Source organism: Moschus berezovskii, chromosome 20 (genome assembly GCF_049115385.1).
Source record: "Moschus berezovskii isolate FMDL1 chromosome 20, NW_MosBer_1.0, whole genome shotgun sequence".
In the NCBI taxonomy this organism is placed as follows: domain Eukaryota; kingdom Metazoa; phylum Chordata; class Mammalia; order Artiodactyla; family Moschidae; genus Moschus; species Moschus berezovskii.
This window is the reverse complement of record NC_142479.1, coordinates 42,617,874-42,635,869: the sequence shown is the minus strand read 5'-3', so window position 1 is coordinate 42,635,869 and position 17,996 is coordinate 42,617,874. Positions and strand designations below refer to the sequence as shown.

Below are 17,996 nucleotides of genomic sequence, written 5' to 3'. Positions count from 1 at the left end.
CATTGGCAGGCAGATTCTTCACTGCTGAGCCACCAGGGAAACCTTTTATGTCTCTACCAAACGATGGTGGCTGACTGCCTTGCTAGAGCGAGCTCTGAACAAAGAGCAAAGTCTGGGGCTTCCCCAGTGGTCCAGTGGTAAAGAACCCACCTGTCAAAGCATGGGACACGGGTTCCATCCCTGGTCCAGGAAGAGCCCACATGCTGTGGAGCCCCTAAACCTGGGTGCCACAACTACAGAGCCCATGTGCTGCAACTACTGTGGCCCATGTGCCCTGGAGCCTGTGCTCAGCAACAAGAGAAGCTACTGCAATGCAAAGTCTGCTCACTGCAACTAGAGAAAGCCCACACGCAGCAATGAAGACCCAGCACAGCCAATAAATAAAATAACATAAATAAATACAATCTTAAAAAGGAAAAAAAAGAAATCAAGTTCTCTGGTCCACTCTGGACATACTGAATTAGAAATTCTGGTGGCGGGGCCCTGCAATCTGTGTTTTAATAGGCACTCTGGGTGAATCTGATGCCTGCCTAGGTTTGAGAATCACTAGCCTAACTCACGGCCTGTTCACATGCAAAGAGAAGACTTAGATCTATTTATTTCTGGAAAGTAAAAAAAAAAAAGTCAATTGAATTTGCAATATGGCCCATAAACTTTACATTCCAAGATGACCTCTTATCTCTCATTTTTCTGAAGTCTATTTCACGCAACCACCAAAGATTACTTCAGAGCTCCTAGAACAAGTCAAACAGATTCAAATGCTTTATGCTGCAAAACTAAAACGGGGGCTTAGACGTTGCTGATAATTCCCTTTTCATGGCAGATCAAAAGAAAAGAAAATGAAGGCAGAAGAAAAAAAAGAATGTGCTTTAATTTTGTGTATTCATAGAGATCGGAGACTTTGCGTAACCTCAGATGGAGGCCTGCTCCCTAGAACGGGTCTTGTATTCTCGTGTTGGAAGGTTAATCCGTTTCCACCTCCCGTTGTTCAGCTGCAGAGTAATTTCTACAAGGACAAAGATGCAATTGTAAATCAAAATGATTGAACCACATAATCACTCCAGTCAGCAAACACACCAGTAACTTTGTGTTCCTTTCCAAATCTTGGGAGATTTGAGCAAATTGAAGTGGGTTTTCTTGTTGTTGTTATTGCTGTTTGTTTTATGGATTGCAGATTTGCCTTATGACCTCAGGCCCCGGGTAAATAATCACCGGTGCTGTGGACGGAAGCTTTATAACGCTCAAGCTGTGGCACGGAGTGGCATGAGAGGGCGTAGGCTGTAGTCGCTCAGTCGCTCAGTCGCGTCCAACCCTTTGCGACCCCATGGACTGGAGCCCACCAGGCTCCTCTGTCCGTGGGGTTTCCCAGGCAAGAATACTGGAGTGGGTGGCCATTTCCTACTCCAGGGGATCTTCCTGACCCAGGGATTGAACCCATGTCTCCTGTGTCTCCTGCACTGGAGAATCTGCAGGCAGATTCTTTACCACTGAGTCACCTGGGAAGCTCATCCGAAGTAGGCTACAGACAAGGCAGAACTCAGGGTCATTTTATGGCTCTTCTTCAGTAGAACAGGACATTGAAATAAACGGCTTAAATATTTTCTCTTCCCTTTCCCCCTTATTCAAAGTATTCAGGCTACACTCTGGGTTTCTTGTCACATAGACACTCCCACACTTGGATAGGAAGATTAAGAGGGGAGGTGATACCAACACTGATGAGACCCTCTCCCCACGAGTAGCGACCATATATGCTGACTCTGGGAGGTGGGGGGGACGCTGACTGAGTCCAGTGAGGGTAAGATGGTGGTGGAAGACCCTCCCTTCTTCAAGGTCCAGGGACATGATGTTCAGAGAGAGGTCCCCAGAGCTCCAGAAGATGGAGAAGGGATCCAGAATAATCAATAACAAATAACACTCCATTGAAAGCTGGAGGTCTAGAGATAGCTTCCTTCTTTACTCAGAATCCATGGAGTCACCAAACACTTTCTTTTCTTTTTTTCATCAAAATGAAAATTTAATGGTTTACATAACTTAATTCTGGGGCTATAATGGCTTCAGATACAGCTTCATCCTAGAACACAAACGACATCATGTCTCTCAACACTGTTGTACTTTAAAGTGAATACATTTTTAGTCAGTGACTCCCGTCAGGATGGCAAGGTGATGGCTAAGAACCTGGGATTATATTGTCATACCTCCAACCACAGAAAGTAAAGGAAGAAAAGAATCTTAGAATTAGTATCAGTATGCCTAAGTCAATTACTTGAGGTCATGGGTCCAAACTTGAAAGATACTCAAGACCAAATGTCTCTGAGACCTTATGCCTACGTTACAAATCCAATCCTAGAGTCAGGGATGAAGTCAAAACTTCCAACAGTTTCTGATATGAATTTGGACTTCAAGCAGGCTTTCCTCTTAGATACAGATGTTTTCCGTCTAGAGTAGACATCTGTTAGATTTGCCTGCCTAACAATAAGAATAATATAACAACTAATAATAATATACAAACTATGTTCTGGTAACACAACTTGGTGTTCTTTTGGAGACCTCTCCTTTGCAAGTCCTTGTATGTTAGGTGGGGCTGACTTTGATGGTTGTCATGGATCCTGGTGCAGCCAATGAGAGGGTCCACATTATAGATTGGTTCAATATGGGCAAACCAAAGCCCCAAAAAAGCTCTCTCAGAGCCAGCCCAGGAACTGGGCTGAAAATACTGGAAAAGAAGGAAAGCAAGGACTTCCCTGACAGTCCAGTGGTTAAGAATCCACCTTCCAATGCAGGGGACAAGGGTTCGATCCCCAGTCAGGGAACTAAGACCCCACATGCCTCTGAGAAACTAAGCCAGCCCCCCACAACTAGAGAAGCCTGACAGCTGCAGCAAACACCCAGAGCAGCCCCAAAATACAATAAATAAGGAGCAGAGCAAATAGAACACTTGTCTGAGGTTTCAGAGCCATGGGGGTTGCCTGCCTGAACAAGGACATCTGATGAGTATCTAACTCCAGTCCTATCCACATTAAACCCTATCCCTCACATTTCAGGGATATGAATTCATCCACTCCTTTTTATTTTGTTTTGTCTGATCAACTTCAGTTGGATTTTGGTTAGTTGCCATCAAAAGGGTTTTGATAAACATCTAATGTAATCTCAAAACTTTCTTTCTTATTCTCCCTCCCTCCCCTCCTGCACTTTCCACTTCTTCACTTTTTTTCCTTCTCAATGGGGGAATTTGAGTTAGTTTTCTTTTCCACTTGCAAACAAAAAACGTCTTGACAAATATGTCATCACACATTTTAACTGTCAACTCCAGTTGACTTGAGGTTATTTTAAACCCGAGGATAAACTGAATTTAAAAGTTTCCAAGTCATACATATACATGTATTCATTCTCCCCCAAACTCCCCTCTCATCCAGGCTGCCACATAACATTGAGCAGAGTTCCCTGTGCTATACAGTAGGTCCTTACAGGTTATCCATTTTAAATAAAGCTGTGTGTACATGACTATCTGAAACTCCCTAGCTATCCTTTCCCCCTATCCTTCATGCTGGCAACTGGCTGAGTCTCTTTACTGTTCACCTAAAACTATCACACATTGTTAATCAGGTATACTATAATATAAAATAAAAAGTTAAATAAAATATTTAAAAAAATAAAGGTTTCCAGGTTGATAGATTTGTGGATTAAATCCAACAGTCCCTTTTCCTCATGATCGCACCAGAATTAAACACAGAATTGAGGTTAATAGTGAGAGGAGTGAGACCCCAGTCAGGGTGGGGGGCTCTGATTGTGTCAAGACAGGGAACTTAGTGCCCTCCAAAGACTGAGTTTTTAACGTGAACTCAACCTGAAATGCAAGGTTAAGAGGTTTCTACTTTTAAAGGAAAAAAGATGGATCTAGGGCCAAGTTAAATTCAGCTACTGAAAAAGAAAGTTATATTTTGACTAGCTGAGTCAAAGCATGAAATTATAAGTCTAGAGTCTGTTTAACTTTAGGTTACTACCCAATTGTTAATTATTGTCATTACTACTATTTCTAATACTACTTGTTGCTGTTGAGTCATTAAGTTGTGTCTGACTCTTTGCAAACACATGGACTGTAGTCCACCACGTTCCTCTGTCCAAGGGGCTTTTCAGGCAAGAATACTGGAATTGGTTGCAATTTCCTTCTCCAGGGGATCTTCCTGACCCAGGGGTTGAACTGTCTCCTACATTGGCAGGCGGGTTCTTTCCATTGAGTCACCTGGGAAGTAACTGCTAAACAAATCTGGAAATCTGTCTGAGTCTAAGCTGTGAGATCCATTTAGCTTACTCCTACCAGACTACGTGCACCAAAAGCTGTAATGATCAAGCAGAAGATACTATCAGTCAGTTCAGTTCAGTCGCAATAATTCAAGTCATCATTCTTTTACCAAGATTATGGTGATATATACTTCAGTCCTTTTCTATCAAAGGAATAGTTCCAGATGAAGGGTTTATATCAGAGTTAGGCACCTTAGATTATTCCATTCAAAAGACCCATTCTCCATCCCCTCTCTGAGCTTGTAGGTGATTTTTGAACCTGTTCATTCATTTGCCCATCTATCAATCTACTTATTTATCGTCTGCCTAGCTATTCATTTATAGATCACCTACTATGTGCCAATAAATCTCGATTTCTACCCTTGAAGGACTAATAGTATTTCACAACGTATGCAAGAGAAGAAACGTAAGTATGAATTCATGACAGTGTAAATCAACCATACTTCAATTTTTAAAGAAAGGATGAATAATTCAAGGGACATAGAGAAGGGAATGTACACTGCTCAGAGCTTAGAGAGGGCTTGTGGGCAGGGGGGTAGGAAATTTTTTTAGGTCCTGACAGTGATAAGTTGGCAGGGTAGGGACAAATGTGAAGACACAGAGATGTGAGCACGCCGTGGAGAGAGAGAGAGAACTATTGGGGAAACTTCAGCTAGTGCTGTGGACTTCAGGGTGCAGTGGATCAAAAAGAGGAAGAAGAGAATGGAGCTACACGCAATTTTAAAAGTTCCGGAAAAGTTTAGAGAATCCGAATGGCAATGTCTAAGATCATTAAGGCTTACTCAAGTGAATACTCAGACTTGAGGTTTGAACAAGGATCACTTCTCTTGCATACAGTGTGAAATACTGCTATTAGTCCTTCTAAGAGCACGAGACAGGTTGGTCTGAAGCTGTGCTGTCTAGTCTGGCAGCCACCAGCCACACGTGGTTAATAAGCACTTAAAATGTACTTTAAAATATAGCATTCTACTTGGTCTCTCTGCTTAGTCTCCCTGACTGTATTCTGGCAGCATTCCAGGCAGAAAGCATTTAAAACATGGCTTGTCTCAACTGAGATGCCCTGTAAGTGTAATTGCACACATGAGCTTTTAAAGCCTTACAGAAAAAAAGGGACAATATTTTACGGGCAACTTTTTTAAACAACATTTTTCTTACGTTGATTACATGTTTAAATGATAATATTTTGAATATACTGGGTTAAATAAAATGCTATTAAATTATGTCATTATATACTATTAAAATATATGATTAAAATAAAATAAAATCCACTTCCTTTATACTTTTTTTGATGCAGCTACTAAAAAATTTAAATTTGGACTTTTTTGGGGAGCTATATTACACAGCTTGTGGGATCTTAGCTCCCCAACCAGGAGTTGAACCCTGGGCCCACAACAGTGAAAGCACTGAGTCTTAACCACTGGACCATCAGGGAATTCCCTAGAAAATTTAGATTTGCGACTCTGACTTGCATGCTATTTCTGTTGGGTAGTGCTGGTATAGAGTGCTGCCAGAATACAGTTTGAGAGACTAGGTAGAATGTTATTAATTCATTAAACAAATATTTATGGAGTGCCTGCTCCATTCAGGCAGTTTTAGGTGCTTGGAATACATCAGCAAACAAAACAGACAAGGATCCCTTTTCTTATAGAGCTTGAATCCAACAGGTGGAGATAGAAAGCAAAATATAAACATAAGTAAATTATATACCATGTCGTTGCTGTTGTTTAGTCACTAAGTTCTGTCTGACTCTTTGTGACCCCATAGACTACAGCCTGCCAGGCTCCTCTTTCCATAATTTCCCAGGCAAGAATCCTGCCATTTCCTTCTCCAGGGGATCTTCCTGACCCAGGGATCAAATCTGTGTCTCTTGCATTGGCAGGCAGATTCTTTACCACTGAGCCACCAGGGAAGTCCATATAACATGTTTGTTGTTGTTTAGTCGCTAAGTTGTGTCTATTTCTTTTGCGACCCCATGGACTGTAACCCACCAGGCTTCTCTGTCCATGGGATTTCCCAGGCAAGATACTGGAGTGGGTTGCCATTTGGGTAAATCCTATGGGGGAAAGATACAGTAGAGCAGAATAAGAGGCTCAGGAATGGTGTGGGGGCTGCAATTTTAAATGAGGTCATAGGGTAGGACTCCTTGAGAAGGTGACATTGAAATAAAGAATTGAAGCAGATGAGATAGGAAGCCTTGGGGATGTTAGAGGGAAGAGCATTCCAGGGAGGGGAACAGCTGGTGCAACAGCCTGGAGTGTCTGAGGAAAGAACAGAGACGCAGTGAGGTTTGAGGGGGCATGCCTCGGGGACGGGGCAGTAGGAGATGAGATCTCAGAGTTAACAGGACAGGGCTGGGAAGGAGACTCAGTGTAATGAGGGAAATAGGGGCTATTTCAGGCTGTGGAGTGACAAAGTGACATAGCTATGCTTTAAATTGATCACTCTGGGACTTCCCTGGTGGTCCAGTGGTTGAGAATCTGTCCGCTAATGCAGGTGACACGGGTTCGATCCCTGGTCTAGGAAGATTCCACATGCCGCAGGGCAACTAAGCCAAGGTGCCACAACTAATGACCATGTGTTCTAGAGCCTAGGAGCTGCAACTACTGAGCCTGCACGCCCTAGAGCCCATGTTCCACAATAAGAGAAGACACCGCAATGAGAAGCCAAAGCACCCCAACTAGAGAGTAGCCCCTACTCACTTAAACTAGAGCAAGTGCACATCCAGCAATGAAGACCCAGTGCAGCCAAAAATAAATCAATAAATAAACTGATCACTCTGGCTGCTCAGGTGGTGACAGACTATTAGAGGGAAGCAGACAAACTAGTGAAAGGGTATTGTGGCTACCCAGGAGAAAAGGTGTCAGTGGCTCAGATCAGGGTGGTAGTAAGATCTGCAAGGCAATGGCATTCTGGGCATCTTTGCAGCTAGAGCCAACTGTGATTTTCTGATGCACCAGGCGTGGATAGGGAGAGAAAGAGAGACATGAGCAGAGTCAGGGGTGACTTTGAAGATGTTGACTGAGATGAGAGGATGTGGGTGAAGTGGGCGTGGGATGGGTAAGAGACTTGAAGGTTCAGTTTATTGAAATAATCCAGGTAAGAAGTGTCTAAATAGGGGACACAGCGAAAGGCATGCCCCTGAGAGGTACTTGGAAAACCTGTAGAAACTGTTAAGGCTTAAATATGGGCAGTGAGGGAAGAGGAGGTGTATAAAATAACACGGCAGTTTCTGGGCTAGGTAACTGGGTAGATAGACATATTATTCATTGAAGTAGAGAAAATAGAGGGAGAAGAAACAAACATGGAAGGACACGGGAGGATGCCAGGACATGGGAGGACTCTCCACTGATGGTAGGCAGAGAGAGCTGAATTCACCTAATGGGATAATCAGGCCTCTTCATATTAAAGAGATTGCTTAAAGCAGGAGAACAGACTGTCTTTATTGTCTGCTCAGACACCCAGCATTGGTACAAGATAGAACACTGGGTGCCGCTCTGTGAATGTCCCATTGATGGTTCCCCAGCATTGGTCCTCTGCGTAGACTGATCAGCAATTCCCGGAGGAGAGAAGGGTGTTTTGCAGAACAGGGGCGAGTGGGGATACGGGATGTTCTGAAGGCACTGTAGCTGGGGTGGGGGAGACAGGACAAGGAAGAGGTGAGAGATGGCAAAACGAATCTGGCAGTACTGCATTCTGGGAGTCTATCTTACTCTGTTTTCTAGAGGCTCGGAGATGGAGAGAATAAGAAAGTGACTGGGGTGAGCAGACACTACCTTACTGCAACAAAGGTATGACCAAGTAAGCTGCTGGGGATCCTGTGTACCTCAAGCTGCTTTGAACTGCAGCTCTAAGAAGGAGTTTTGGTTACAAGAACATAGTAGAAAGACAGTAGCATCGCAGATAACTGTCACAAACCATTGCTGACAAACACTGAGTCTGAACAGATCTCATCATGCCTGGAGGTAAACAAAGGGGTAACAAGGTCTTTACATAAATACAGAATAAGGGAAGGAATAGCATCTAGAAGACTAACAGGAACAATGTAACTGAAAAACGACCCATGACTGGATTTAGAGAAGACATCAAGAAAGCCGTTTGGCATCATCAGTAGAATGGTTCCTGTGATACACGGTTGCGGAAAAAATAGGCTGAAATACAAAAGCAATGTTAGAAAGGGAAAAGGATGAGATGAGGAAAGTCTGTGGGGATACTGAAAATGTAATAGCATAATTAAAGTCTTCACTGGAGGCGTAAGAAGCAGAAGCAACATTGCCCACAATTAGATTAGTATCATTGAGGATAAACTTCCTAGAATGTAGAGGAAAAGGCCAAAGGGAAGGAAAGCAATGAGGGAGAAGACAACAGACACGAAGTGCAAAGAACCCGTCCAGTTCATCACTGCTCCTGCAGGAAAGGCCCGACCAAATGAGCAAAACCTCATCACAGGAGGAAAATCTCCTGAGCGGAAAAATCCTATGTGTATAGATTGCAAGGGCTGACTGCATCCCACTGAATAAACTGCAATCCTTTAGATATATTACGTATGTGAATTGAGAAAGTGAAGTGGAGGGCTTCCCTGGTGGCTCAGTGGTTAAGAATCCACCTGAAAATGTAGGGGACACAGGTTTGATCCCTGGTCTGGGAAGATCTCACATGCCTTAGAGCAACTAAGCCTGTGTGACACAACTACTGAGCCGGTGCTCTGGAGCCCTTGCTCTGCAACAAGAGAAGCCACTGCAATGAGAAGCCCGTGCATCACAATTAGAGAAAGCCTGTGCACAGCAATGAAGACCCAGTGCAACCAAAAATAAATAGATAAATAAGTACACATTTTAAAAATAAAAATTAAAAGTTAAAAAAGAAAAAAAAAAAGTGGAGAAAAAGGACAAGTCAGGAGGAAGTTCAACAGAGCTATTCCGAAGGCAGAGTTCTAAAAAAAAAGACAGTAAATGAAAGGCTCAGAAATCTGCAGAAACATGCCATGTCAAGAATTAAACTGATTACAATGCTAGCTTAATTGTGAAAATGCATGAAATTCCACCACCTTAATGAGAGGCCGGATCTGCTGCTGGTAAACAGAGAACAAAGAAGGGCCATCAAGGGCCCAGCAGTAGCTGATGGGTGTGAGCAGGGCAGAGGAGGTGCCAGAGTCCTCCACAGTTCTCCAACAGTAAACTAACTGAAATGGACGTGTTCCATTTGGAAGAGTAAGTAGAAAAATAAAACAAGGACGGGATGACAGGGGCCTTCTTCTGAGGTATAACCACTTAGGAGCATAGAGCAGAACGCATGAATGAGACGGTTTGCTTGAGAAATTCGGTTCCAAAGCCTCTTTGATAGATAACATCGTGAGATGCAAGAAAACAAAGAAAATTGGCCTAACCCTGCAACCACTGCTCCCAGCCCTTCAACTCTTTGGATTTTGAAGATGAAGAGACTGTGGGTAGGAGACTAAAAGAAAGTAGAGGAAAAGGAATACGTGATAAAAAAAAAAGGAGTGTTTCCAGGGATTTTGGTATCTGTGAGAGAGAACCTCCCAAACTGAAGCTGAGGGTGTGCACTTCCACCAGGGCTCATGGTGAGGCAGGAAAGACAGGACCAGGCATTTAGGCAGAGTCAATGTCACCTGGAGAAGACTCCTGAGAGTCCCTCGGGCTGCAAGATCAAACCAGTCAATCCTAAAGGAAATCAACCCTGAATACTCATTGGAAGGACTGATGCTGAAGCTGAAACGCCAACACTTTGGTGACTTGATGTGAAGAACCAGCTCATTGGAAAAGACCCTGATGCTGGGAAAGATTGAGGGCAGGAGGAGAAGGGGACGGCAGAGGATGAGATGGTTGGATGGCATCACCGACTCAATGGACATGAGTTTGAGCAAGCTCTGGGAGATAGTGAAGGGCAGGGAAGCCTGGTGTGCTGTGGTCCATGGGATCGCAAAGAGTCCGGCACAGCCTAGTGACCGAACAACAACAATGTCACGTCTTTGTTTTGCTTTTAATGAGGCCATGATGATTGGAGGAGTGGCATCTAAAACAGAAACCTTGTAGCATCTGAGCAAGGAAATCGACTGTGAAAACTGTGGAACACATGCAAATAAAAATGTAGGACAGGAGTAAAGAAGCAGACATAGAGAATGGATTTGTGGACACAGTGGGGGAAGGAGAGTCTGGGACGTATTGAGAGAGTAGCATTGACGTGGATACACTGCCACGTGTAAAACAGATAGCTAGTGGGAAGCTGCTGTCTGGCACAGGGGGCTCAGTTCGGTGCTCTGTGACGATCTGTGGGCTGGAATCGGGAGTAGAGTGGGAGGGAAGTTCAAGAAGGAGGAGGTATATGCATACACACAGCTGATTCACATCACTGTACAGCAAGAACTAACACAACATTGTATTAGTTCAAAGCAATTATATTCCAATAAAAACACACACAGGTTGCTGATGACCCTTTTCGACCTTCTTCTATGTATGGTGCTTGACTAGTATGTAGAACTGAAGGGAAAACATCTCTTTGAATGCAGGCATAGTGACTTCAGGAGATGAATGGACAGGACCGTGGTATCTGATGCCACCTGGGGCAATCCAGGCCACTCCTCGACCTTCCCCCAACGACTGTTCCACCCCTAATCAGAAAGACCACACTTAGTCAAAGGGCTAAAAATAAAAGGGGGATCAACAAACCCTGCGGGGTACCCCTCACTCTGAGCATGCCTGAACTCTTCTTTGAGTGTGTAACTTCTGCTTCTGCCCTGAAGAAACTGCTTCTTCGTTCTCTTTGCTCCTCAGTGTGTGTATGTGTTTTGCCTTTGTGTTCCCCGACCAGATTCTTTTGGATGAGTTGAACAAGAGTTTGGGGCTTCCCAGGTGGTGCTAGTGGTAAAGAACCCGCTTGCCAATGCAGGAGACATAAGAGACACAGGTTCGATCCCTGGGTCAGGAAGATCCCCTGGAGGAGGGTACAGCAACCCACTCCAGTATTCTTGCCTGGAGAATCCCATGGCCAGAGGAGCCTGGTGGGCAACAGTCCACAGGGTCGCAAAGAGTCAGACACGACTGAAGAGACTTAGCACACAGCACAGAACAAGAGCTTGGACTTTTGATAAAGCTTTTCAGGCACAGCACACACTGTTCTGATGACACTGGGGCCTCTGGAGAACCGTGCTTGGTCTTCAGAGCGTGACTGCGGTCTCCGTCCTCTGGGGAGGGGCTGCCCTTCCCTCCCTCCGAGCCTGCTGTGGACAGGAGGACTGGAAGGACGCTGCTTACCTGGGCAGAGGTGCTGTGGAGCTTCAGCAACCCATTTTCCAGCCGCTCCATCTTGGACCTGAGCTCCCTCCTGTTCCTGCGCAGCAGGCTCTGGTACAGTCTGATGAACTCCAGGAACGATTTGGGCGTTGTGTAGTTGTAGCGCTGCTCATTGCTCAGATAGGACTGGGAGGTGTGGTTGACACTTGTGTGGACGAAAGCCATGAACTCGCTAATTGATGGCTTGACTGTGGTCTAGAATCAAATGGCAGGAAATAAAGAGGTCATCTGGCCGTGCCGATGGCAGGTGACTGCCCACTTGGTCAATAGGCTGGACAGGGGACTCCTTGCTCCCTGAGGTGGAGAGGAGCATGAGGGGTGTCTCCTCTGCCCTCTCACCTCAATGCCTTCCGTGTTCTGCAGGAAGCGGAGACTGACGGACTCCAGGGCCTGCTTCGGCCATTCGTGGAACCAGTCGATGGCCGTGCAGTTCACGATGGTGGGGAACTTCCTGCTGCGGACCCTCAGCTTGGTCCCCACCGGGGAGAAGCAGAGAGTCACCTGAGAAGGCGGAAAGATGGGGAGAACTCAGAAGGTACTTAGAGAGAGATCCACACACCCTTGGATTCTTTATTTCCCAGGACAGTGGGAGGCACATCAACAGAGACAGTATCTGTAAACTCTTAGCCAGCCTTTCTAGCCAAGGGATTAGGAACGTTGAGACTCAGCAATCTCCATTCCTGGGCACATAACCTGAGCAAACCGTAATTGAAAGACACATGACTCCAATATTCACTGAAGCAATATTTATAATAGCCAGGACATGGAAGCAACCTAGACATCCATCAACAGATGAAGAGATAAAGAAGATGTGGTACACATATGCAATGGGATGTTGCTCAGCCATAAAAAAGGAAATTGAGTCATTTGTAGTGATGTGGATGGACCTACTAGAGTCTGTCATACAGAGTGAGGTAAGTCAGAAAGAGAAAAACAAATATTGTGTACTAAAGCATGTATGTGGAATCTAAAAAATGGTACTGATGAGCCTGTGTGCTGGGCAGGAAGAGAGATGCAGACATAGAGAACGGACACGTGGACCCAGCAGGGGAAGGAGAGGAGGGGACAGAATGGGAGAGAAGCACTGATATATTTCCACTACCTTGCATAGAATGGATAGCTAGTGGGAAGCTGCTGTCTAGCACAGGGAGCTCAGCTCTGTGCTCTGTGATGATCTGAGGGCTGGGATGGGAGCGGGGGAGTGCGAGGGAAGTTCAAGAAGGAGGAGGTATATGTATACATACATTGATTCACTTCATTGTACAGCAGGAACTAATAGAACATTGTAAAGCAATTACACTCCAATTTAAAATTCTCTAGAAAAAAGGAATGCTGGGACTGCAGGAGGCAGGTTGCTGCCCTTGAAGCAGCAGGTGAGAAGAACATCCTCACACAGGTGCTCGGGATCAGAAGGGAACTGCATCCCCACTCCCCAACTCCCAAGGTGGCCAATAAGGACTGCTGTGTCCAACACGTCCACAGAGGCTCCTGGGAGTCATCTCTTGCCCTGCGCACCCCGAGCAGCAGACCCTCGTACCTTCAGCTGCCGTCGGACTCGCTCTATGAAAAACTTCCAGCAATTTTCTCTATTGTCAACCAGACCTTGGCTCTTGACCTCATTTCTCACATTGCTTATGATGTTTTCGACCTCGTCGTCAGAGTAGAGATCTGGGATCTCTCCTAGGAAGAGTCGGAGCACAGATGCCTAATTAATATTATTATTTTTTTACCAGGTTGGCTAAGTTCTGAAAATTAGATAAACTAGTGTTTTTGTCAGAGAAGGCAATGGCAAGCCACTCCAGTACTCTTGCCTAGAAAATCGCATGGACAGAGGAGCCTGGTGGGCTGCAGTCCATGGGGTCGCTACTAGTCAGACATGACTGAGCGACTTCACTTTCACTTTTCACTTTCACACATTGGAGAAGGAAATGGCAACCCACTCCAGTGTTCTTGCCTGGGGAATCCCAGGGACGGCGGAGCCTGGTCGGCTGCCGTCTATGGGGTCGCACAGAGTCGGACACGACTGAAGCGACTTAGCAGAAGCAGCAGTGTTATTAGTGAGGCAGTATATAATGGACAAATTTTTTAAAAGAATCTGAACTTAATATATAAAGATAAATATGTGATGATCAATTAGAAATACAATTAGAATTGTTTCAATTAGAATTTCAATCAATTAGAAATGTTTATCTTTGAAATGCAAGGATGGTTAAATATTAGAAAAATCTGTGAGCATAATTTACTGAATTAATGGATTAAAGAAGTAAAATAATACGATCATCAAAAAAGTTGCACAAAATTTCTGAAAACTTAGTTTGTTAGCAAACTATAAATAAATGAGATTTCTTTTAACCAGATCATAGGTATCTATAGCAGAACCAAAGCAAACATCACATCTGTCTACTAGTGAAATACTAAAATATTCTCTTTTGAATCAAGAACAAGACAAGGAGGACTTCCCTGGTAGTCCAGTGATTAAGACTTTGTGACTGCAAAACAGGGGGCCCAGGCTTGATCCCTGGTCAGAGAACTAAGATTCCACATGCCATTCAGTGCAGTAAATAAATAAATAAATTCTCACTACAGTCCTATAAAGTAGATAGTTTAAAAAAAGAGAAAACAAGACAAGCATGACTGTTATTCATGTTTTCTAATCAACATTATACAAAGGTCCTAGGTTTTGTCTTCTTGGGCTCCAAAATCACTGCAGATGGGGACTGTAGCCATGAAATTAAAAGACGCTTGCCCTTGGAAGAAAAGCTATGACAAACCTGCTGCTGCTGCTGCTGCTGAGTCGCTTCAGTCGTGTCCGACTCTCTGTGACCCCATAGACGGCAGCCACCAGGCTCCGCCGTCCCTGGGATTCTCCAGGCAAGAACACTGGAGTGGGCTGCCATTTCCTTCTCCAATGCATGAAAGCAAAAAGTGAAAGTCGCTCAGTCGTGTCCGACTCTTAGCGACCCCATGGGCTGCAGCCTACCTGGCTCCTCCATCCATGGGATTTTCCAGGCAAGAGTACTGGAGTGGGGTGCCATTGCCCTCTCCAATGACAAACCTAGACAGCATATTAAAAAACAGAGACCTTACTTTGCCCACAAAGGTCTGTATAGTCAAAGCTATGGTTTTTCCAGTAGTCATCTCTGGACGTGAGAGTTGGACCATAAAGAAGGCTGAATGCTGAAGAATTGATGCTTTTTGAACTGTGGTGTTGGAGAAGACTCTTGAGAAACCCTTGGGCTGCAAAGAGATCCAGCCAGTCCATCCTAAAGGAAATCAATCCTGAATATTCATTGGAAGGACTGATGCTGAAGTTGAAACTCCAATACTTTGGCTGCCTAATGTGAAGAGCCGACTCATTAGAAAAGACCCTGATGCTGGTAAAGATTGAGGGCAAGAGGAGAAGCGGGTGACAGAGGATGAGATGGTTGGATGGCATCATGGATTCAATGGACATGAGTTTGACATGGTGAAGGACAGGGAAGCCTGGCATGCTGCAGTCTCTGGGATCACAAAGAGTAGGACACGACTGAGCAACTGAACATCAAAGGCTAAAAGTCAAGGAAAACAAATAAACTGTATACAGAGAGTTAAGGAAACAATAAAGCTATTATCATCAAAATCTAAGTTTCCATGTAGAAAATTGAAGAGAATATACACATAACGGAACTCATTAGTGTGTTAAACAAAAGCTTGCTGGATACAAAATCAACATTGGAAATAAAACAGCACTTCTGTGCTTTAGCATATGAAAAAGAGTTATTTTAAAAGTTACTTTAGAATACCAACAACAATCATAAGACAGGCAATAATAAATAAGATATGCAAAATCTTGATGTGAAAACTGTAATATATTACTAAAGGGCATAAATAAAACCCCAAAAACAAATGTAGTGTTCATGAATGGATGACTCAGTATTACCAATATCATAAAGATGCAATTCCAAAATAAATAAATGGGTTTCTTTTACAATCCTAACAATCATATTCTAAAACTTATATGGAAGAGCAAAGGGTAAAGAGTGGCAAAGATAATTGTGAAGAATAGGATGGAGGAATTTATTTGTTCTATCAGAAACTGTTTCCTTATAAAGCTCTGTTAGGGCTTCCCTGGTGACTCAGCAGTAAAGACTGCCTGCAACGCAGGAGACCCAGGTTTGATCCCTGGGTTGGGAAGATCCCATGGAGGAAGGCATGGCAACCCACTCTAGTACTTACTGCCTAGAGAATCCCATGGATAGAGAAGCCTGGCAGGCTGCAGTTCATGGGGTCGCACAGAGTCAGACACAGCTGAAGCAGCAGCAAAGTAATGTTAGTTAAAAACGTGAAATTGGTTATTGGGTAAATAAATACAACTGTGAGTGAAACACTTAGAAATGGACCCAGATATAAGCAGGAAATTCATATTCAAAATCAGTATGCTGAAAAGGGATGAACAGATCAATAAGCATGTTAGGATAACTCAATACTAATAACAAAAAATAAAATTAGAATACTGTGCAAAAATATACGCTGGGTGGATTAAAGACATGAATATGAAACAGTAGTATTTTAAAGATGAAACACAAAAGATTATTTTTATGGTGTTGGCTAGGATGCCATTTCTGAAACAGTACAAAAAGCATGAAACATAAAAAGACTGTTTTGCAACACTTAAAACTAAATCAGCATGACAAAAGTCAGAAGCAGACTTCGAAAAGATTATTTACCAACTATATAATGAACAAAGGTATCCAGAAAATACAGAGGACTCCCACAAATCCATGAGAAAAAGAAAGACCCCAAAAGCACACTACATTAAAAGGCAAGGAATAAGATGACTGGCCAGGGGACACTTGAAAAGATGCTCCAATGTCACAAGTGAGAAGTGAAAGGACAGGACTGAGGTTCCACTTCACACTCCCTGGCAAAAACTGGTGTGTCAGATGAACCGACTTTCCGTGAGGTTGGGAAGAAACAGGTATCTGTGTGGCAAGTAAATTTGTACAACTACATTGCAGGCAACTGGCAATTTTTTTTTTTTCTCAGCCTCGCCTCAGGGCACGTAGGATCCTAGTTCCCCATTGTTGTTGTTTAATTGCTAAGTCCTGTCAGACTCTGCAACCCCTGGACTGTAGCCCACCAGGCTCCTCAGTCCATGGGATTTCCCAGGCAAGAATACTGGAGTGGGATTTCCATTTCCTTCTCCAGGGGATCTTCCCAGACCAGGGATCGAACCCATGTCTCTTAGTGTCTCCTGCATTGGTAGGGGGACAAGGGGATTCTTTACCAAAGAGTTGCCAGGGAAGCCTCTCTAAGTGATGGAAATTATGAATATTTACCACCAATGCAGCTGCACTTCCTTGAACTAATGTATCTGGAGGGAACTCATGCCAATTTTTTAACAAATTTCTGGTCTTTAGAGTCTGACAACACTAATCCAGCCAGGAGTTGGGTAGTAGTTTATACTAATTAAGCTTAATTATTTAAATGGGAAAAATGAAAAAAAAAGAATTATCATGAAAATGATCATTTACTTTCTTCCCTTAATTGGACAAATTTGATTTAATTTCCATTCATTAAGATATTTCATAGCATGCATATAAAATACCCAGTGCTATAACTTGTCAAAATCGAGGTCTTATTAGTGGAACAATCCATTTCAGCCTGATAAAAATATGGGGTGAGAGAAAACTGCTAGAGAAATGAAATGATACTTGGCATGTATTGGGAGTTAAGGGGACTTCCCAAGTTGTGCTAGTAGTAAAGAACCCACTTGCCAATACAGGAGACATTAAGAGACTCGGGTTCGATCCCTGGGTCAGGAAGATCCCCTGGAGGAGGACACGGCAACCATTCCAGTATTCTTGCCTGGAGAATCCCATGGATGGAGGAGCCTGGCAGGCTACAGTTCATGGGGTCTCAAAGGACTGGATACAACTGAAGGGACTGAGCACACACACACGAGAGTTGAGGAGCTCAGCAAAGTTTTTAAAAGAGAAATACTTCAGTGGAATTGATGTGAGTGTACTCCTACTTCTGGGGCTGACTGCCTGCAGTGGTCTGGATTTCCTTCTCCTTTGTCTCTCTGAGAGTCTGCATTTTCTTATCTGTAAATGGGTTATAGTCTTCCAGGGAGAACTTGGATTCCCTTTGGTCTGCATTCTTCACCTTTCTATTATTTAACATAGGTAGAATTTATGTCCTTTGGTGTTTTATGGATAACATGAGGGTATTTTTAAAAGTTATTTATTTATTTTGGCTATGCTGGGTCTTCTTCACAGCGCACGGGCTTTCTCTAGGTGCAGGGAGCAGGGGCTCCTCTCCAGTTTCAGTGGCCGGGCTTCTCGTTGCAGTGGCTTCTCTGTGGAGCATGGGCTCTTGGTGCGTGGGCTTCAGTAACTATGTGCATGG

At 43.9% G+C, this 17,996-nt stretch overlaps 1 protein-coding gene across 5 annotated transcripts in view; it reads right to left on the bottom strand.

Annotated features, from left to right (window-relative positions):
* The window catches only part of DNAH9 (dynein axonemal heavy chain 9), a 297,242-nt gene that overhangs the window by 92,468 nt on the left and 186,778 nt on the right, over positions 1-17,996 (bottom strand). For all 5 annotated transcript variants that reach the window (XM_088828905.1, XM_088828906.1, XM_055407299.2 and 2 more), the window contains 3 exons: positions 13,144-13,286; positions 11,946-12,107; positions 11,568-11,801 (listed from right to left, as the gene is read on the bottom strand). In XM_088828905.1, coding sequence (XP_088685031.1) covers positions 11,568-11,801; positions 11,946-12,107; positions 13,144-13,286 — 539 coding nt within the window. The remainder of the gene's footprint in view (positions 1-11,567; positions 11,802-11,945; positions 12,108-13,143; positions 13,287-17,996) is intronic.